At 43.6% G+C, this 22,679-nt stretch overlaps 1 protein-coding gene across 4 annotated transcripts in view; it reads right to left on the minus strand.

The window, feature by feature from the left end:
- Window positions 1–22,679, minus strand: part of Ap4s1 (adaptor related protein complex 4 subunit sigma 1) — a 48,425-nt gene that overhangs the window by 20,664 nt on the left and 5,082 nt on the right. For 3 of the 4 annotated variants that reach the window (XM_085697675.2, XM_048415623.3, XM_085697674.2), the window contains exon 2: window positions 795–1,003. In XM_085697675.2, coding sequence (XP_085553801.1) covers window positions 795–932 — 138 coding nt within the window. In that variant the 5' untranslated portion in view covers window positions 933–1,003. Of the gene's footprint in view, window positions 1–794; window positions 1,004–17,953; window positions 18,088–22,679 lie in introns of those variants that run through there. The other variant, XM_085697673.2, reaches the window with a different exon arrangement.

The following is a 22,679-nucleotide window of genomic DNA, read 5'->3' on the forward strand; positions in this document are numbered from 1 at the left end:
TGTTTTGTTTTGTTTTTCTGTGTGTAGCCTGTCCTAGAATTAGTTCTATGGACTTCGTTTTTTAAATTGGGCTGCAGTGTGGCAGAGCATGCCTACTAAGCACATGAGGCCCTGTGTAGAAGCCCTGGCACCAGGAAACCATTCTTTATTATGCTAATGATGCATTTAGCCTCTAGGTTCCAGCAGGAGGAATCAACTTGTTATTTTGTATGAACTGTTAACTGTCATTTCCCTTATCTACATAATAAAAAAAGTGGGCTCAAACTAAGTTTGTTTTTAAATCACTTGTCTGGTATTACATTGGTTGCATATTTACCATAGAAGGTAAGCAGAAAAGAATGATTATCCACATGGAAATCGTATTATTATCCTCTGGCACCCTGGAGTTTTTGCTGTCCTGACAGTCATCTGACCTTCCTTCCTGTTTTGGCTTTCAGAAAGCCACCAGTCAGCCTCAGATGCTGCTGAGAGTTCCAAGGGCTGAATTCATACGAACAAAAAAAGATTATGTCTACAAGCAGGAGTAAATTTAGCAGCTACTTCTATGATACACTAAGACAGCTATCCTAAATAAAAACCCAGGACTTTCCTGATTTGCCTTTTGTTTTTCTCTTAGTGGGATGGTAAGAGCCAGGCTTCCTTTCATCTACCTTTCTCTTTATGTCCTGTTGTCCCTGATAGCCCTTGAAGGAATACAGCTCAGAGACGATACGATACTGAGGAATACAGCTTGAGACGTGGCAAAGGCGCAGTGGCCTACCCTATACAGAGAGCAAAAAGCCACAGACACTTACTTGTTCGCTAGATCGAGACAGACAACTCTTGATGACCTCCGTTTCCAGAAGTGTGCGTTTATTAATCTCCACGTGCTCATAGTACTTAGACAGGCGGGTCTGCCCCTGTCTGTTCACCATAAGGAAGAACTTTATCATTTTCCCCCTTTGGCCAATTCCTTTCCAAATAGAAATTAAAAGTAACAGCAAGGGATGCCTGTGGCTACAACCTGGAGAATGAAAGCACAGAAAGGCAACATTACATTTCTCAAAGACTCACCCTAAGCCTGTTCCACAGATGAGCCAGAGGAAGCAAACATGTGACGGAAGCAGTATTCATTCTTAAGGACTAAATGAGGCTTAAATAAATAGAACCATACACAGTTTCCACAAAACGACTCTGAGCACACGCAGCCCTTCCACTCAGAAATGGCCAATTTGTTCATCAAGTTTGATGGGTACTGAGTTGAAGTGCAATCTTTTTATTTTATTATTTATTTATTTATTTATTTTTGAGACAGAGTTTCTCTGTAGTTTTGGAGTCTGTCCTGGAACTAGCTCTTGTAGACCAGGCTGGCCTTGAACTCACAGAGATCAGCCTGCCTCTGTCTCCCAAGTGCTGGGATTAAAGGCGTGCGCCACCACCACCCGGCTTGAAGTGCAATTTTAATTAGTCTTTATAATAAAAAACTGGAGTCAGATATTGGGGTGAAAGCTGAGAGATCAGAGAAGCACAGCAGTCAGCCATTAGAGACCTTTAACCACTACGGAATCCTCAGACCCAAGGGGTGATCCTGTCTCTATGAATCCTAAGACAGCAGTACAAAATGACATTGTGACGGAGACAGACACAATTCAAGAGTCCAGAGAGGATCCCTTGCAGGAGGACGAGGAAGGAAACCCCAGAGAAGGGGCATAGGAGCAGTATCTGGAAGCAGGACCTAGACGAGACTCCATGGCTGGGAAAACAGGCGACAAAGGCTCCGGGCAGTTCATTGTGGTTTCAGGTTAGGGCACCAGAGCGGCTAGAGGGCCTGGAGTAAGGGCTCAGCGGGGGCTCTTCAGAGGTCAGTCCTCCACACCCATCTTAGACAGTTCACAACACCTGTAACTCCAGCTCCAGGGGATCTGACACCCTCTTGTACCCTCTACAGGTACCTACACTCATGTGCGATACCCCCAAACATACATACACATAAGTAAAAATAAGAAAACAATTTTAAGGACTGGAGAGATGGCTCAGAGGTTAAGAGCATTGCCTGCTCTTCCAAAGGTCCTGAGTTCAATTCCCAGCAACCACATGGTGGCTCACTACCATCTGTAATGAGGTCTAGTGCCCTCTTCTGGCCTGCAGACATACACACAGACAGAATATTGTATACATAATAAATAAATATTAAAAAAAGAAAACAATTTTAAAAAATGGTTGGGGCTAGAGAGACAGCTCAGTGGTTAAGAATCCTGGCTGCTCTTCCTGAGGTTCTGAGTTCAATTCCCAGCACAGCACCCACACAGTGGGTCACAATCATCTATAGTGGGATCTGATGCCCTCTTCCGGCATAAAGTCAATATAGCACTCATATACATAAAATAAATATATCTTTTTGAAAAAAGAATGGCCGTAGGAAATCAAGCTGCTCGCATGGAATAAGAGCTTTAGCAGTCACATTAAGGAGTTGTATGCAGTATGCACACAGAGCTCAAGAGCTGAGGTAGGAAATCTGCCACGTGTTTGAGGCCAATGTGGGCTAAAGAGTGATCAATTCTGTCCCAAAAAACAAAGGAGAAGTTATGCTAAGGAGCCTGAGCTTCATTATTGGCTGGAGGAAGATCTAAAGCACAGTATTTCTTCTTTAGTGTGGAATAAGCAATATCAGCTGTCGCCAAACTCCTCTAAAAGGCCCAACAGCAAACTGTGCTCTTTGCTTTCACATACAGGACTTGGTCTCCTCGTTGGTTTTAGGGGGTTTCCGTGATCTGGGCATAACAAGAACCTCACATGATCAAGAAACATTTGTTAAAACCAGGAAAACACCTGGGGAGTGGTGGTGCACACATTTCATCCCAACACTCGGGAGGCAGAGAGGCAGGCGAATCTCTGTGAGTTCAAGGACAGCCTGGTCTACAAGAGCTAGTTCCAGAACAGTCTCTAAGGCTACAGAGAAACCTTGTCTTGATAAACCAAAACAAAAAACAAACAAACAAACAAAAACCAACCAACGACAACAAAATCCCCCAAAACTAAGAAACCAATACTAGGTTGCTGGAGGGATGGCTCAGCAGTTAAAGCACACACTGTTCTCACAGAGGACCCAATTTTGGTTCCCAGCACCCACATGGCAGCTCAGAATGGCCTGTAACTCCAGTCTTAGTGGATCTAATGCACTCTTCTGGCCTCCACAGGGCCCCAAATGTAAGTATTCCCTCACACATAAAGACACAATATACCCACAAATAAAAATCCTATAGTCCTAAAATAAAGCAGTACTGACTGATACTTTGCGGTTAACTGCAGGCTTGAATTGGAGTTCCCCCATCTTCCCATAAAATCTTCTTTTTGTTCTTGTGTTCCACCTGGAATGCCAGTATTACAGTGTTGTGGGAGTAACTTCCGCTGCCTCAACCAATAGTCGCTGAAATACGAGCCCACAGTGCAACGGGGAGCGACTTCCGCTCCGTCAGCCAATAGCTGCTGAAATACCAGTCCACTGGGGCGTGGTATATTTCTCTTTTAAAAAGAGAAGCAGATCCGGATCAGGCCCTCTTGGTTCCGGTGCTTGCTCCTGGCTCCTGCGACTAGGCTCCCTTCCTGATGGTTTATGGTGTATGTAAGTTTTACCCCCCCAAACAAATAACCCCTTAAAACATAACTGGTGTGGGATTGATTCGCTGATATTACAGTGTCCAGTCTTTGTTATTCAAGACTCTGTGATTGTTAATTTTGATGATAAACTTGATAAGAGTTAGAATCACCATGGAAACAAATGCCTAGTTGTCTAGAAGGAGTTTCTAGATTGGGCTAATCACTAGAAAGACTCAACCTAAGTGTGGGTGGTAACATTCCATAAACTCGCATCTACTAAATAAAGGGGGATCTGAACCTTGCCAATCAGTTTTCTACTTCTTGACTGCAGCATCTATGCGACCTGTACCAAAAGTCACATGACTAGTGTCTACCATGTCTTCCCAGCATGGTGGACTATACTCTCAAACTGTGAACCAAAGTAAGTCTTCCTTTCTTAAGTCGCCTTTGCTGGGTATTTCATCAGAGCAATGAAACAAGAAATGAATCAAGTCTCCTCATTTGGATTTACCCGATACTTTCCTTATGATCAGATTTTTGAAACACAACAAACAGACAAAAACCACAGCAGCACAGCAGCACGAGGCCTGGTGGCATATTCCTATAATCCTAGCTCTGGGAAGGCAGAAAGGAGAATCAATGCAAGTTTGAGTATAGCCTGGGGTACACAGTGAGACCCTGTGTCAAGAAACCAGAGTAAGAGTCTGGAGTCATGGCTCAGCAGTTGAGAACACTGATTCTATTTCCAGAATCCCTGGGTGGATTCCCAGCACCTACATGGCAGCTCACAACCATCTGTAACTCTAGTTCCCACCACTAGGATCCAACCACCACTTCTGGTCTCCCAGGGCACCAGGCAGGTAAGTGGCACACAGCTATATATGCAGGTGAAACATCATACACACAGAATTAAGGATATATAAGAATAATTAAATTAATACATAAATAAAACCAACATCAAAGTAAGTGAAGTGTGTTTGTCATCCTATCGTATTAGGGTACATGACATCTCTCTGACATCAGCAAGATGTCAAAGGTTAATAATACTTGAATTCACTTCCTTAAATATATTAAAGACCCTAATTGCTTACACAAAGACTCTCTTGTCAATATAAGATAGAGTTAGCTTTGTTTTTCTTTCTTTCTTTTTTTTAAATACTTATTTATTTATTATGTATATAATATTCTGTCTGTGTGTATGCCTGCAGGCCAGAAGAGGGCACCAGACCCCATTACAGATGGTTGTGAGCCACCATGTGGTTGCTGGGAATTGAACTCAGAACTTTTGGAAGAACAGGCAATGCTCTTAACCTCTGAGCCATCTCTCCAGGCCCTTGTTTTTCTTTCTTATGTCAAGACATTCTAAGCATTAATATTTAATCATTAAAATTCTGTTGATTTTTTTTTTTTGAGACAGGATTTCTCTGTGTAGCCCCTGTCTGTCCTGGAACTCAATCTGTAGACCAGGCTAGCCTTGAACTCAGAAATCTGCCTGCCTCTGCTTCTTGAGTGCTGGGATTAAAGGTGTGTATCTTCAAACCCAGAAAATTCCTGGTGGATTCTTACTGTGTGCTGGCAGGTAACCCATGAATTATTCTGTCTTCTAATATAATAGAAATGCATTAAACTAGACTACAGATCCTTCTAAGAGTACAAAGAGTTACATACACTAATGTTGTACAACAGTCTTAGTGCAGCCTATGACTTCCCTGATACCTACCCAGTGGTTTAGGCTGAGAGCCCTGAGTAGGGCAGACTCATTTGTAAGATTTCTTAAAAATAAACCAACTTGGGCTGGAGAGATGGCTCAGAGGTTAAGAGCATTGCCTGCTCTTCCAAAGGTCCTGAGTTCAATTCCCAGCAACCACATGGTGGCTCACAATCATCTGTAATGGGGTCTGGTGCCCTCTTCTGGCCTGCAGGCATACACACAGAGAGAATATTGTATACATAATAAATAAATAAATATTAAAAAAAAACAAAAACAACCAACTTGCCAGGCACGGTGGCTCATGCCTGTAATCCTAGCACTTGGGAGGCTGGGCAAATTGAATTGGAGGGCAGCCTGGGCAGCAGCTATGAAACCCTATTTCAACCCCACACTGGAGGAAAAAGAAGAAAAAAAATCCAACATGAGACAGGAATGGTAATGTATTCGTGTGTCCCTGTGCATGAAAGGATGAAGGAGGAAGGGCAAAGCAAGAAGACAGTTCAAGGACAGCTTGCACCACAGAACACAGCTCAGTTCTGTCTACAAACAGACTGTCCCAAAGAAGAAAAAAACGGACAAATTAGCATCACCAACGATGAAAACTAAATTAACAGGAGATAACAATCACTGGTCATTAATATCCCTTAATGTAAATGGACTCACCTATAAAAAGGCACAGGCTAACAGATTGGATACAAAAACAGAATCCATCCTTCTTCTGCATACAAGAAACACATTTAAACCTCAAAGACAAACATCTCTCAGAGTAAAGGGTTGGAAAAAAAACATACCAATCAAATGGACCTAAGAAACAAGCAGGTGTAGCTATCCTAATATCTAACAAAATAGACCTCAAGCTAAAATCAGTCAAAAGAGAGAAAGAAAGTCATTTCATATTAGTCACAGGAAAAATCCATCAAGAGGAAATTTCAATACTGAACATCTATGCCCCAAATACAAGGGCACCCTCATTTGTGAAAGAAATACTTCTAAAGCTTAAATCATACATTAAACCACACACACTAATAGTGGGAGACTTCAACACTCCCCTCTCACCACTGGACAGGTCAATCAGACAAAAAAATAAACAGAGAAATAAGAGAACTAACAGATGTTATGATTCAAATGGACTTAATAGACATCTATAGAATATTCCATCCACACAGAAAAGAATATACCTTCTTCTCAGCACCTCATGGAACTTTCTCAAAAATTGACCACATACTCAGTAACAAAACAAACCTCAACAAATACAAAAAAATTGGAATAACCCAATGTACCTTATCAGATCACCATGGTATAAAAGTAGAAGTCAACAGCAACACTAATTCTAGAAAGTCTACAAACATATGGAAATTAAACAATGCTCACCTGAATCATCAATGGGTCAAGGAAGAAATAAAGGGAGAAATTAAAGACTTTCTAAAATTCAATGAAAATGACCACACAACTTACCCAAATTTATGAGACACAATGAAAGCAGTGTTAAGAGGAAAGTTCATAGCACTAAATGCCTACATAAAGAAGCTGGAAAAATCCCACACTAGTGAATTAACAGAACATTTGAAAACTCTAGAACAACAAGAAGCAAACTCACCTAAGAGAACTAGACAGCAGGAAATAATCAAAGTTAGAGCTGAAATCAACAAAATAGAAATAAAGAAAACAATACAAAGAATCAATGAGACAAAGAGCTGGTTGTTCGAGAAAATCAATAAAATAGACAAACCTTTATCCAAACTAACCAAAAGGCAGAGAGAGAATATCCAAATTAATAAAATCATAAATGAAAAGGGGGACATAACAACAGACACGGAGGAAATACAGAGGACCATCAGGTCATATTTCGAAAACCTGTACTCCACAAAATTGGAAAACTTAAAGGAAATGGACAACTTTCTGGATAAATATTACTTGCCAAAATTAAATCAAGACCAGACAAAGCAAATTAAACAGACCTATAACTACTGAAGAAATAGAAACAGTCATCAAAAGTCTCCCAACCAAAAAAAGCCCAGGACCAGATGGTTTCAGCTCAGAATTCTACAAGATTTTCAAAGAAGAACTAATACCAATACTCCTCAAATTATTCCATAGAATAGAAACAGAAGGAACATTGCCAAACTCTTTTTATGAGGCTACAATTACCCTGATATCCAAACCACAGAAAGACATTACTAAGAAAGAAAATTATAGACCAATCTCACTCATGAACACTGATGCAAAAATACTCAATAAAATACTGGCAAATCGAATCCAAGAACACATTAGAACCATCATCCACCATGATCAAGTCGGCTTCATACCAGAGGTGCAGGGGTGGTTCAACATACGAAAATCTGTCAACATTAAAACAAACAAACAAACAAAAACAAAGCAAAACAAAACAACAACAAAAAACCCAAACAAGCCGGGCGGTGGTGGCACATGCCTTTAATCCCAGCACTCGGGAGGCAGAGGCAGGAGGATCTCTGTGAGTTCGAGGCCAGCCTGGTCTACAAAAGCTAGTTCCAGGACAAGGCTCCAAAGCCACAGAGAAACCCTGTCTCGAAAAACCAAAAAAAAAAAAAAAAAAAAAAAAAGAAAGAAAGAAAAAGAATGGGAGCTGGAGAGATGGCTCAGAGGTTAAGAGCACAGACTGCTCTTACAGAGGTCCTGAGTTCAATTCCCAGCAACCACATGGTGGCTCACAGTCATCTATAATGAGATTCGGTGCCCTCTTCTGGTGTGCAAGCATACATGGAAGTAATGTTGTATACATAATAAATAAATAAATCTTTAAAAAAAATGTGTATTACCTTATAAAATCTTAAAAAAAAAAAGAAGAAGAAGAAAAAACCAAAACAAACAGATTCCCAGGATTTTTTTCCCTAGGACAAGGTTTCAGCACGTGGCTCAGGTTGGATTTGAATTTACATCCTCCTGCCTCAGTTTGTTGAGTGCTGGAATTACAGGTGTGTACTATATGACCTGTTCTTAAGGATTTTTAATCTTGTCAATCATTTTATCACTACTTGGTACTCAGAAATCACACTGTACTCTCACCAGGTGTGTAGCTGAAACAGGTAGGATGGTTAGTTGAGGCCAGCCTGGCTACATGGTGAAATCTTATCTCAAAACCACAAAAACAAAACCAAGAAAATCCATTCTATTTGTATCCACAATAAATGAATGAAAATGGCATAAAACACTGGGTGGTGGTGGCACACACCTCTCATCCCAGCACTCGGGAAGCTGAGGCAGGTAGATCTCTGAGTTTGAGGCCAGCTTGCTCTACAGAGTGAGTTCCAGGACAGCCAGGGATACACAGAGAAACCCTGTCTCGGAAAACAAAACAAAACAAAAACCAGCCAAACAAAAAGAAATGGCAAAAAACAAATATGTTATATAGATTAATCTGACTTACTTGTAAAAATTTGATCTTTTTCCTTTGGTTTTTCAAGACAGGGTTTTCTCTGTAGCTTTGGAGCCTGTCCTGGAACTCTCTCTGTGGATCAGGCTGGCCTTGAACTCAGAGATACACCTTCTTCTGCCACCCAAGTACTGGGATTAAAGGTGTGCCTAGCCTCGATTTTGATATATATTTACAATTTGCACACACATATCCCTGTCACATTAGCAGCTATAATTACAAAGCTCAGTTTCTCACTCTGCTTCCAAAGAGACTCAAGGAAGAACAAAGCAGGTGGGAGCATTGTAATGATCTGTCCTGTTCCTTTAAGAGACAAGCCATGCCTACTCCCTCCCCAGCCACTGAGGCAGGCAGATCTTCCTTCTTGCTTGCAGTCTGAGTCTCTTCCTTTTCTGTCTCTCTCTCTCAAAGAGGCAACTTCTGCCTCTCCCCACTTCTCCCCCTTCTGTCTCTCCTTTCTCTCTCTCTCTCCACCCTTCTACTTGTCTCCCCTTCTCCCTTTTCCCTCGATAACCCACCAAATAAATATCCAACCTCACTCTGCATGGTGTGCCTATCCATGTCTCTGTCTCTTGCCCACTGTGTGATTCCCTGCCCGGGACCAACCGCCTTTGGAGACCTGAGGTGTACTCTCATGGCATTCCCATCTGTCTGTCTCTCCTTGTGGGACTGGCTGCCCCATTGAGGTTTCTCACTCCCTGGGACTCATGGCCCACGGCAGCTACTTGGGAAACTGCACCATTCCTGCCTGGGACTGGTTGCTCCCAGGACTTGCTGTTTGCTGCCTGCCACCGCTTGGGAACCTGCAGCATTTCTGCTGCAGCAGACGCCAGGGATCCGCAGCATTTTTACTTTTACTATTACAAGCATCACCCTAGGTGGTCCCTGACCACCACCTTGGCAACAGTTGGTTTCCAAAGCACCCTGACTAAAGCAATTTGAGGAGAAAAGAGTGCATTTCATCTGACAGCTTTCAGGCCACATTCCATCACTGAGGGAGGTCCAGGCAGGACTTCAAGCATGGCAAGAACCTGGAGGCAAGACCCAAAGCTGAGGTAACGGAGGAGTATGGCTTAGGGGCATGCTCCCTATAGCTTGCTCAGCCTGCTTTCTTCTACCATCCAGGAGCATTAGCATAGGGGGATACCACCTACAGTGGGCTGGGCACTCCCACATCAATCAAAACTTGCTTATTGGCCTGTCTGGTGGGTACATTTTCTCAATGAAGGCTCCCCTTTTCTAAAATGACTTTAAATTTGGGCTGAGCATGGTGGCATACACCTTTAATTCCAGCACTTGGGAGACAGAGGCAGGTGGATCTCTGAGTTCAAGGCCAACCTGATCTACACAGTGAGTTCCGGGACAGCTAGGGCTGTGTAGAGATTCCCTGTCTCAATCAAACAAACACACACTCTAGCTGGTGTCAAGCTGACGTAGAAGTAGAAGACGTTTGGTTAGGGTCATAAAGGATTTATAGAAGATTCCACTGGGAGGAGGGCAAAGAACAGAGCTTGTCTCAGAGTGCAATCTGGTGAGTGGAGCCTGTAAGGTGGCTCAGCACGTAAAGGTGGCTAAAGGTGACCTGAGGTAGATTCCTGGGACAAACATGCTGGGAAGGAAACAGCCTCCTCCAAGTGGTTTCAATTTCCACGTATGCACTGTGACATGATTCTCTCTCTCTCTCTCTCTCTCTCTCTCTCTCTCTCTCTCTCTCTCACACACACACACACACCCTAACTAAAGAAATGCATTTTGGGGGGGGCTCAAGACAGGGTTTCTCTGTGTCTTTGGAGCTTGACCTGGAACTAGCTCTTGTAGATCAGGCTGGCCTCGAACTCACAGAGATCTGCCTGCCTCTGCCTCCCGAGTGCTGGGATTAAAGGCGTGTGCCCAGCTACACTTTTTTTTTAAAGAGTGAAACTAAGATTCTAAAACGAAGGCTGGAGAGACGGTTTGCCTTTAAGACAATTGCAGAGGACCTGGTTTGGTTCCCAGCACACATGTGGCAGCTCATAACCATCTGTGACCCCAGCTCCAGGGGATCCGATGTCCTCTTCTGGTCTCCACGGGCATCAGGGACGCATATGGAACATCTACAAACAGGCAAGGAAATCTCTCTCTCTCTCTCTCTCTCTCTCTCTCTCTCACACACACACACACACACACAGCCTCTACAGTAAGCTAAGATCTGTTGAAATAGGCAACTTGCACAGGAGAATAGAACCCAAGTTACACAGACTGAGGCACATCACCAGAGAGAAAGAGAGAGAGAGAGAGAGAGAGAGAGAGAGAGAGAGAGAGAGCGAGCTGAGGCACATAGTCATAGAGAGAGAAAGAGAGAGAGAGAGAGAGTGCTGAGGCACACCACCAGAGAGAGAGAGAGAGAGAGAGAGAGAGTTGAGGTACACCAGGAACAGACTATGCTGTAGGTTGGGCAAAGACGCTAAGTCAAGCTAGATACTAGTAAGAATTTACTGCTGGGGATTTTTATTCACTTAAGATTAAGAGAATGTGTTACCTAAAAGCTTGAATTTTTGAATAACAAAGCTGGCGAGTTATGGTTCTCCCACAAGCTTGTGCGGTCCTCCAGTTTGCCTGACCTTCTGAGCCCCAGCTGGACAGCTGCTTCTGGCTTATGGACTTGAGATGAGATGACTCGCAATGGCACTTGGTCTCCTACAACAGTTTCCTCTATGATTGGAGCCATAAATAACATTATGAAAGGTAATTGCTTAATTTTTTTTTGAGATAGGGTTTCTCCATGTAAAAACCCTAGCTGGTCTGGAGCTAGCTCGGTAGACTAGGCTGGCCTTGAACTCAGAGTGTCCGCTAGCCTCTGCTCCTGAGTGCTGGGATTAAAGGCGCGTGCCACCACAGCCCGGCACGTACTTGCTTACACTTCAGTTCCCATTCCCCGTAGGGCTGGGGACTGACGCCAGGGCCCCGCACATGCTACGCGAGCAGCAGCCTAAGCTCCAGCCTCAGCCCATGAACCAAGCTTCACTGCATTTTCTCCCAGTGAACCCCTACTTCCTAAGCCCTAACAGACAGGCGCTAACCTCACAATAACCTCAAGTACTGTTCTATAAAAGGCCAGGCTCCGTGTAGTAAGGCCTGGAGTTGCAGTCAGTCAGCATGCCGTCTAGACCAGCTCACCCAGGGATGTGACAGCTGGGCCGTGTGGGAGGCCTGTGGTCATTCACTCCCTTTTCCAGGGAGATAACCTCACTGCTGTGTGTGGAAGTGCCGCACATTCTGTGGTGCTTAGTCACAGGTTACTTTTGTTCTCGCTACAGATAATGGCTGGTAGCCAGGGTATGGCAGGGTATGCCTGTGATCCCAACACTTGGGAGGTGGCGGCAGGAGGGGCAGGAGCTCCAGCTCATTCTCAGGGCTGTGAGTTCAACGCCAGCCTTGGACACATGAAACCTTAGGTCAAAACACTAACAATAACAAGAAGTTATCATCCTTTCAGTAAAGTTATTTTACTTTATTCATTTATTTCGAGACAGGGTTTCTCTGTAGCTTTGAGGCCTGTCCTGTAACTAGCTCTTGTAGACCAGGCTGGTCTTCAACTCGTGGGAATTCGCCTGCCTCTGCCTCCTGAGTACTGGAATTAAAGGCGTGTGCCACCACCACCCGGCAAATTATTATTTTTTCTTTATGTGTGTATCTGCCATGTGTGTTGGATCCCTGAAGCTGGAATTACATGTGGTTGTGAGCCACCAAACATGGGTGCTGGGAACTGAACTCAGGTCCTTTGCAAGAGCAGCAAGCACTCTTAACTGCTGAGCCATCTCTCCAGCCCAAGTTATTTTATTTTTATTCATGTAATAATGTATCTTTACTTTTATTTTTAATATGTAATATGGCACATGCCTTTAATCCCAGCACTTCAGAGGCTGAGTAGGAGAGTCAGGAGTTCAAGGCCAGTCTGGGCTAAATGAAACCCTACCTCAAACAACGACTAATATGAACAAATGGAATTAATTGCAATTTATTTTTAAAGTAATAGAAATAGTTGATCAAGACGAGGAATGTACTTCCTCGAATAGGAATCAGTCAGTAAGCAAAGAAAAGGCAGAAGCTCAAGAGTCTATTGCGACGTTTTCATATGTGTACCTCGATGTGCTTGGCTCTTGGTTGGTACTGGCCCTCCTCCCACCATGCCAGTGTTCCAACCTTTCCTGCTGCTGTTAGGACATGCATATTCGAGTACCCTGTATTGTTCCCTCTTCATTCCCTTCTCGAGCCCCTCTCTCTCTCTCTCTCTCTCTCTCTCTCTCTCTCTCTCTCACACACACACACACACACACACACACACACCTCTAAATTCTACACATGAGAAAATATTGCAATATTTGTTTTTCAAAGTCTCAGCAACGTATTCTTTATAATTTTTTAAAAAAGATTTCTTTATTTGGCATGGAGTGATGGCACACGCCTCTAATCCCAACACTCAGGAGGCAGATTTTGGAATTCTGAGGCCAGCCTGGTCTACAAAGCAAGTTTCAGGACAGTCAGGGCTATATAGAGAAACTCTGTCTAGAAAAAAATTAAAAAAAATAAGAAATGGCATATGTATGTGTATGCATGCACATACACATAAACAAATAACAAATTTAAATCAATTATACACATATACTTGTATTTCAATGATTAGGCAAAAGAAAATACACACATTTCAACAGGATACTCATGGGTCAAATTTTGCCTTTAAATGCCCTGGTTACATTAAGTGGTAAGATGAGATGGAAGATGATCCTGCTGAGATGTTACATCAAGGGATCAAATTGCTTTCTGCCTTCCAGGACCAGCATTTTCCCTTATTGACTTTAAGAGGAAGGATGGCAAACAAGGACATTTGAATTGATACTCATCAGGATACAGGTTTTCAAAAGAACAGTCTACAGCACCCACATGCTCATATACAATCACCAGAGTCTGTAGACGTGCCCAGGGGAGCCAAGTGGAGCGCTCAAGTGTCACCGCTTCAAAAGGTACAATCGCCAGGATAACAAGAGATTTCGTGGAGACTGAAGAGACAGGACGCGTTTGAGACGGGAACCTGTGTGCAGTGGGCACCTATCCCTGGTTAGTCATCAGGGAGGAGCAAGCTCAAATACTCAAGAGACAGATAAGACAATCAAGACGCCACACCTAGGCAAATGATGGGCGTGGCCAGGGAACAGGGATGAACTTCCTGTGTTCATGAACTCTGTGGTCAACAACTACGGAGGGTGTTCTGATGTGGCAATGAAGGTAGGAGGTTCCGCACACAAAGAAAGCGTGTGTAGAACAAGGAAGAATAGACAATGGAAATTCCACCAGGGAAAAACACCAGACAAAGCATGCCAGGATGTCCTAATAGGGAAGCGCTCAAGAGGAAGACAAACGGAAACACAATTTGTGTGAGTTGTGTGTGCACCTCTGGAGGGCAGATGATGACAGCTGGTATCTTCCTAAATGGCTTTGTACCTTAGTATCTATATCTGTCTGTCCATCTATCTATCATTTATCTGTTATTAGTGTGTAGACAGAGGTGTGTGTACCATAGTACATGTGAAAGCGGGCAGACAACTTCCAGAATATCCAATAGCTTTGGGAATGATTGGGGAATATTCTATTATTCTTATTAATATTTTACTTTTTTTTTTCTTGAGACAAGGTTCTCTGTGTTGTCCTGGAACTCACTCTGTAGACCAGGCTGGCCTTGAACTCAGAGATCCGCCGGCAATTTGCTTCCCGAGTACTGGGAATAAAGGTGTACGCCACCACTGCCTGGCATACTAGTTTTACTGGCAGTGCTAGGGATCAAGGTCAGGGCCTTGTGTGTGGCAGGTAAATGCTCTGCTTTCATCTTCATCCCAGTGTTCTCTTTTCTAGTGTCATGGAACAATCTGGAAAAACCAAACAAGTCATTGACAATAAAGAAGAGGAGGTAGTTTCTAGGACTTCTGATGATGGCTGCCATCCTTTCTGACTTTTCCTGGACCTCAAACAATCCCTCTTGTGACACACAAACACAAATCCTTGACCAAAGTATGTCTTTCTATGTTGTCTAAAAGTTAATGGGAGACTCTACCACTACCACTTAAAAAAGCAAATTCCTGGCTATCTATCTAGATGGTTCTGTGGGTCAATGGGCCTGCAGCCACGCCTGACAACCTGAGTTTGATCCCTAGTTCACACACAGTGGAAGGATAGAACAAACCCCACAGTTTGTCCTCTGGTCTTCCACCCAGGAAAGCCACCCACACCCATGTATAACGCATGCACAGGCAGACAAAGTAAGTAAGTAATAAATAGACATGTAATATTTGAGAAAGGGAAATTCTGGGTTTGGGCTATAGCCTGTTTGAGCTTGTATAGCCTGCCTGAAGCCCTGGTTTGAACTGCAGCACCGCATATAACAGGCATGGAAGCCTATGGTGCTAGCACTGGGGAGGTGGAGACAGAAGGACCAGCTACATAGCAAGTTCAAAGCCACTGAGAGTCATAAGACGCTGTCAGAAAACCTTCCTCCGCCTAGAAACTGACGCAAGTCAGTACACAAGTCAGTACAGAGTGGAAGCTGAGAGCAGGAGCTGGGGCTGGGCTGTTAGGCTTCACGATTACTGCTGACCAACTCTTTGGTTCCAGCCAGACACTTAATTAAGTCTCCTGTGCACTGGGACTAACAGGTGTGCGTCCAACCCAGGTTGTTGGGAGGATTAAAGGAGCTGGCATATGTGATGTATTTTTAGTGTGTTGGGCAGAGGACCAGTAGCAAGGCCTGAAGTGCTGACGAATCTCCGCAGGACATCACAATGCCTTTCCCCAGTCATCCCAGTTACCCATACAGCATGGACTACACAGTCTGCAACCCAGGTGATCGGTGATTCTCAGCTCTGTCAGCAGAGCTGGAATTGAAACGCTTTGTTTGTGACATGGTAGCTCAGACAGGCCTGGAACACTCTACATACCTGGGGATGACCTGATCCTCCCGCCTTTACCTCTCAAACAGCTGGATTACAGGCATGTGGCCAACCTAGTGGTTTTAGTGTTTGGTAGTACTGAGGACTGAACTCAGGGCCTTGTACATGCTACACCAGTGTTCTACTACTGAGCTACATCCTTTCGTAGTTTTTTGTTTGTTTGTTTCTTTTGGCTTTTTTGTTTTGTTTTGTTTTGTTTTTTTGTTTGTTTTACAAGACGAAGACAAGTTTTTCTGTGGAGTCCTGGCTATGCTGGAACCCACTTTATAGACCAGTCCGGCCTAAAGCTCAGAGTACTCTGCTTCTCTGCCTCTGCCTCCTGAGTGCTGGGATTAAAGGCCTGCATTGCCAACCCTGGTTTACACCTTTAATCTAATAATTACATCCTTAATCATGACTTTGAGAGATCTTTTTACATGTGATCTAGTAAGGTCACATGTATGTATGAAACAGCAGGTCAGGAAACAGCATTTACTCATACTGTGTGTGCGTCCACACATGCCATGGCATGCACGTGGAAGTTAGAGGCCAATAGAGGAAGCTGGTTCTTTTCTAACACGTGGATTTTGAGATCAGACGAAGACTGTCAGGCTTGGTAGCAAGTGCCCTTGCTCACTGAATCTTTAGCCCACTCACTGGCCTGCACTCTGGTTTTTCAAATGGCATTTTGTTCTGGAAAAAATGCCAGGTGTGGTAGCTCAAACCAAACCTCGAATCTCAGGACTCATGAGGCCAAAGCAGGAGGATTGCCATGAGTTCCAGTCTAGCCTGATCTACAAGACACCCTGTCTAAAAAAAAGAAAAGAAAAGAAAAAGGAAAGGAAGGAGAAGGAAGAAGAAGAGAAAAAGGAGGAGGAGATGAAGAAGAGTCAAGGGTAGCGGTGGTAGCGTGCACGTTATCAGCGGCGGTAGTGTGCATGTTATCAGCGTGGTAGTGTGCACGTTATCAGCGGCGGTAGTGTGCATGTTATCAGTGTGGTAGTGTGCCCGTTATCAGTGGCGGAAGTGTGCATGTTATCAGCGTGGTAGTGTGCACGTTATCAGCGGCGGTAGTGTGCACGTTATCAGCGTGGTAGTGTGCACGTTATCAGCGGCGGAAGTGTGCACGTTATCAGCAGCGGTAGTGTGCACGTTATCAGCGTGGTAGTGTGCACGTTATCAGCGGCGGTAGTGTGCATGTTATCAGCGTGGTAGTGTGCACGTTATCAGCGTGGTAGTGTGCACGTTATCAGCGTGGTAGTGTGCACGTTATCAGCGTGGTAGTGTGCACGTTATCAGCTGCGGTAGTGTGCATGTTATCAGCGGTAGATCTGAGTTCAAGGTCACTGGGCTACAGTTTGGTCTGTAGCCCAGCCAAAGCTATAAAACCAGACCCTGATTCATAAGAAAAATAATAAAGCAGAAAAGAGAAAGAAAAAAAGGGGGGGGAGAAGAAGAAGAGGACAGGAGGGGACAGGAAGAGGGGAAGAAGAAGCCAGGAATCAGGAACAGCAGGGGCAGCATCAGCGGACTTTGTTGACAGGCATGGTGTAAAGTCTGTAACAGACACTCCACAGCTGCAGCCTGAGGACCATGAATTCAGGTCAGCCTGGGCTACAGTGAATTTCAGGACACTATGTGAGACCTTGACTCAACAGAACCAATAACTAAGGGAGGCGGGAGAGTGAGTGTGTGTGTTGGGATTCACCTGAAGGACTGCTCATTCAACCAGCATAGCCAGGAATTCCAGGGGTTGTGTCCTCCTCTTTTGTTCCAGTACGTGGGCTCTTATTCCTTCTCCCAACTCTAGCTGGAGTAATACTGACCTCTGACTATACCCCGCGGAGCCTCTGGTGCCAATCCTGGCATTATCAAAGGGAAAACAGCTATCTTACAGAGTGAGGCAAAGGTTAAATGCAACACATGGCGCAATGTTCGTAACATAGTTAGCATGCAGACTTCTTTTAAGGCCTCACTGTTTAGCTGATGATGGCTCTGAACTAGAGATCCCCCTGCCTCAGACCTGTGCCTACTGCTGTACCACAGCATCCAGCTGTGCTGACTTGAAATTCCTCCCTTTTATGTGGATTAAATAGGAAAGATCGATGGGCTTGAAAGACACAGGTAGGGGAGGATGTCTGTACTTCAAAACTTCATCAGTCTTTTAAATTGTTACACTTTCCTACGGTGTGACCTGATATGATGTAAAAACAACAAAAAATGGGACAGTGATTCGCTGTCTTTGAACTCGGACGTTCCAGTCTTAAGAATTTACCTACAGCATAATTAACAATGTACCTGAAATGTCTGTAACGCTGCACGGGTGGAAGGAGGGCGAAGTCTTCCTTGTTAAGCAAATGAACACAACCTTGATGTCTTTTTCCGTCCTATAGTAAACACAGGTAGGGCAGGCCGATCCTGTAAACCTAGCACTGGGGAGGCAGAAGCAGGAGGATTATTGTGAATGCCAGGCCAGCCTGGGTGACATTATGAATGATAGGCAACCTGGGGCTATGAGACCAGATCCTATTTCAAAATAAATGAATATAATGAAAACAAAAAAATTAAAAATAGATACACACAGGCTACAGGCAAGAAAGGGAAAAAAGCAATGTATAAAATGTATAAAAGTAATGAAAAGATAAAACCAGAATACCATATTCTACACTCACATGGATTACAGTTATGTGAAAGGGATGTCTAAATGCAGATTACAGGTAGAGCAGACAGGTGAATCTCGAAAACTAGGTAAAGGAAGTTGGTAACAAAGGAGGCATCCAGAGCAGGCACATCTCATGAGACAGGAGACCTGGTGTCTCCAGGTGGTAGGGAGTGTCTTAGTGTGGTGTTTCAGTGAAGAGACACCGTGACCAAGGCAACTCCTATAAAATCATTTAACTGGGGGCTTTCTTAGTTTTAGCGGTTAGTCTATCATCATGGCAGAAAGCATGGCGGCAGGCAGGCATTGGGCCAAGAGCTTACATCCTGATCTGTAGGCAGAGAAAGATACTGGGTCTGGGGTGTGCTTTTGAAACCTCAAAACCCACCCTCAGTAACACACATCCTCCAACAAAGCCACACCTCCTAATCCTTCCCAAATAGTTCCACCAAGTGACACCCAGGCATTCAAACATAAGAGGGCCTATGAGAGCCATTCCCAGTCAAACCACCAGTGAGAGTTAGGAAGTGATTTCTCAAAGGCAGGAATTTGTGGTGACAGCCGCATAAATATGTGAGCCCAGGAAAAGCCATTCGCTTTTATGGTATGTGAAATAAAGCTATTACAAGAAGTTACAGGCAGGCAGACAATCTGGAAGATCTCTCAGTGACCAAAGCTGTAATCATCTGAGTAACGTAGTATTGATTAACATGGTGGTTAATATTGACAACTTGATAGAATCTTGAATCATCAAAGAGGCCTATGACAGATTCTCATAACTGGGTTAACTGGGCAGTGCCATTCCCTGGGCTGGGATCCTGGGCAGACTACAAAGGAGAAAGCACAGTGGTGACGGCAGCAGCAGCATTCATCGCTCTTTGCTTCCAGATTGCAAGTGCAGTGTGACCAGCAAGCAGCATGAAGCTTCTGCCACCAAGCCTTCTCTGCCACGATGTATCCTCCAGTTGTGGTAACAGGAATTGTAACTAAAACACACTATAACAATAAATATGAAATATATACATGGTCATGAATACATTATAGAATAAAAGACCACTAACTCAGGAAACAAAACAGACCATGCTTATGCAGGGCTTACCATGTGCCAGGTGCTGTTTTGATCATGTGACCTACTCTTTGTCAGCCCTTATAACAGCCCTATGAGCTATAGACACCTTATCTCCCTTTTTTAAAGAAAAATATTTATTGATTTATTATGTATACAGCGTTCTGCCTGCATATCATAAGAGGGCACCAGATCTCCTTATAGATGGTTGGGAGTCACCATGTGGTTGCTGGGAACTGAACTCAGGACCTCTGGAAGAACAGCCAGTGCTCTTAACCTCTGAGCCTTCTCTCCAGCCCCTTATCTCCCTTTTACGTATATAGAAATATGCTTGCTGAAGTCATTCATAAAGGATGGTGGAAGATTCCGATTTCTGTGGGTCTGGATTCAGTGTCTGCATTCCCTCCAGGACTCGTTCTCAGGGTTTGTCTAGGACTGTGGTTCCCAACCTTCATAATGCTGTGACCCTTTAACACAGTTCCTCATGTTGTGGTGACCCCCAAACATACAGCTATTTTGTTGCTACTTCCTAATTGTAATTTTGCTAGTTATAAACTATAATGCAAATATCTGATACACAGGATACCTGACATGCGACTCCAAGGGGTCGTGGCCCACAGGCTGAGAACCACCACTCTAAGCCTAAAGAGTAGTCACTCCGCTGGAATGTGGTACATATCCATACTCTCAACATTCAGGAGACAGAGGCAAGAGGGTCAGGAGTCTCCAGCCCCGTAAAAACCACGAAAAGAAAAAAAAAATCACTATGTAAATTAGTCTGCCCTCAAACTCACAAAGATCCATCTGCCTCAGCCTCCCCAGTGCTGGGATTAAAGGAATGTGCCACCGTGCCCGGCCATTTTAAATTATTTATTTACTTACTTACTTTGGTTTTTTTTGAGATAGGGTCTCTCCATCCATTTAAAAAATAATAGAAGCTAAAAATGTTCATGAAGTGACTCAGTTATATAATGAGAACATTTAAGACACTGAAGCTAAAGCTGCTGACTGTAGCGATGAGGGAGCCCTGCGTGAGTTAAGTCCTGAGTGGATGTGCGCTGGGACACAGGTACAGCCATGTCAAGGGCCCCTGAGTCTCAGACCCACAGAGAAATGGGAAGGCAACCTTCCCCCGTGCCGGAGGGTGGATCTCACAGGGGAAAGGCTGAGGGTCTAGTTCAATGGCAGACAGTCTACTTTGCTCAGAAACATGGGTTCAATCTTCACTATTGCAAGAACAAAATATTTTTATTGCCACCCTCAACTAAAAGAAACAGAGTTCAATAAGAATTATTTTAAATGTCTCTAAAGATTTTCCCAATCCTAGCTACTGGGAAATCTAAAGGAAGAGAATCACAAATTTAAGCCGTGTCGTGGCCACAGAGTCTGAAACCAGTCTGGGCACCTTAGCCAGACACTGTGTCAGAATAAAAGGCAGGGCGAGCAAGGTGTTCCAGTGGGGGAATATTGGGGAGCCTGATGACCTGTGTAGGACCCTGATACCCATATGGTAGACTAAGAACTGAATTTTATAAGTTGTCCTCTGACCTCCACATCTGTGCCCTGGTGTGTGTGTGTGTGTGTGTGTGTGTGTGTGTGTGTGCTTCCCCAACACACAAATAAATAAATGTAAAAGAGAAGGGCTGGGGAGTAACAGTGCTAGCCTAGCATGTACAAAGCTCTGGGTTCAAGTTCTAATGTTGGGGAAAAAAAGTTGCACCTTTTTCTGTGGGGTATGTGCCATGTACTTTAGGTTGGGCTACTAATAGAAAGACACAATTAAGGTTATTAAAATATGCTCTTATAAACAATATACTTTTGTGAAATTTTAGCAATTAAAAATATTTTTAAGGGGCTGAAGGCCTGGCTCAGTGGTGTACATTGTATATGTGAGGCTCTGGATTTGATCATCAATACCAAAAAAGAGAAAAGAGAAAGAACAAGCCAAGACCAAACCAAACAGGAACAGTCAGTCTTCAAAGGAGAACAGTATCCCGCATAAACTGTTCAGCACAGGTATTCTTTGCCTGGTACCATCTTTTTGAACATACCCTGATGCTCCATTGGGAGACAAGCCAGATCCTTAAGCTTGTCAAATTATCACCTTGGAAAGTCTGGCCAGTTTCCCATTTGGTCATATTTTCTAATCACTCTGCTCTTAGGGTTAGAGACCTGGTTGCATATTCTTAGCCAGTGTACTGGAGAGACTTGGCTCCAGGCAATCTCTTTCTCTCTCTTCAATTTTGACATCTCAGTAAGTTAGCTATTACACAACATTACCACAGCCTACTTTTTTCTGACTCATATTACCCAGGAGACAATTGAAGAATGAATTTGGACTAGAATCTTATGTAGTATCCTGGGTTTCTTAAAGGTTTGGTGCCCATTTTCTATAATCTGTAAAGGTCCTTTTACATACAATATTTGTTTGATTAAAGTACCCTGCGTATATATATTTTATAATTTTCATAGCCTCAAGCAACTTGTGTAATTATAAGTCAATATCTGATCTCACTTGGCAAGCTAGCGCTTCCTCCTCTTCTGTTGTGTCTGCATTCTGTGTGGTCTGCTCCTTTGGTCTGAACTCGTCAAGTTGTTTTTTTTTTTTTTTTTCTCCCAGAGACAGAGTTCTCTCTCTCGTTGTTGTTTTTGAGACAGGGTTTCTGTGTGTAGCCCTGGCTGTCCTGAAACTTGCTTTGTAAACCAGGCTAGCCTCTTATCAAAGTTTTGGTAGGCTGTGATATGTATTTGCCCTCTTACTTTATAAACACCATGCTATTTTCCAGAGTAACCGAGTCACCTGAAACTACCTACAATTTCAAACATGCTAAGGATTCAGGAACCAGAGACTAATACTGAGCCCAGTCATAGACAGCAGGCAAATAAGGAAGAGAGACTTTATTTCTTTGTTTCTAAATACACACACACTCATTGATACAAAAGGGTGGGGACCACTTCCTATTATTCAATGGGACTTGCTAAAGTCACCAAGAACTGTGTTGTGGCTTGTCCTCCCAGTCATGAAAATAAGAAAGCTTGTCATATCCTTTATTATGAAGAAAAACAATGACTAAAATATTATTTATGAACCTGTTTAATTTCTTCAGTGGAAAGATGACAGGCGCATGGTCATCAAGACATAAAGTGCTTAGATAATCACAAGACACTACTTAGTTCTCAAAGGCAGAATCAGAACTTTTCATATGTCTCAGAGGGAATAACTGACAAGAAGGTACCTGAGTATATCTATTCCCAACTTATTTAAGAGCCTGGAATTCCCTAATATACTCTGACTTGCA

This window comes from Myodes glareolus, chromosome 11, assembly GCF_982192425.1.
Source record: "Myodes glareolus chromosome 11, mMyoGla1.1, whole genome shotgun sequence".
Lineage (NCBI taxonomy): Eukaryota > Metazoa > Chordata > Mammalia > Rodentia > Cricetidae > Myodes > Myodes glareolus.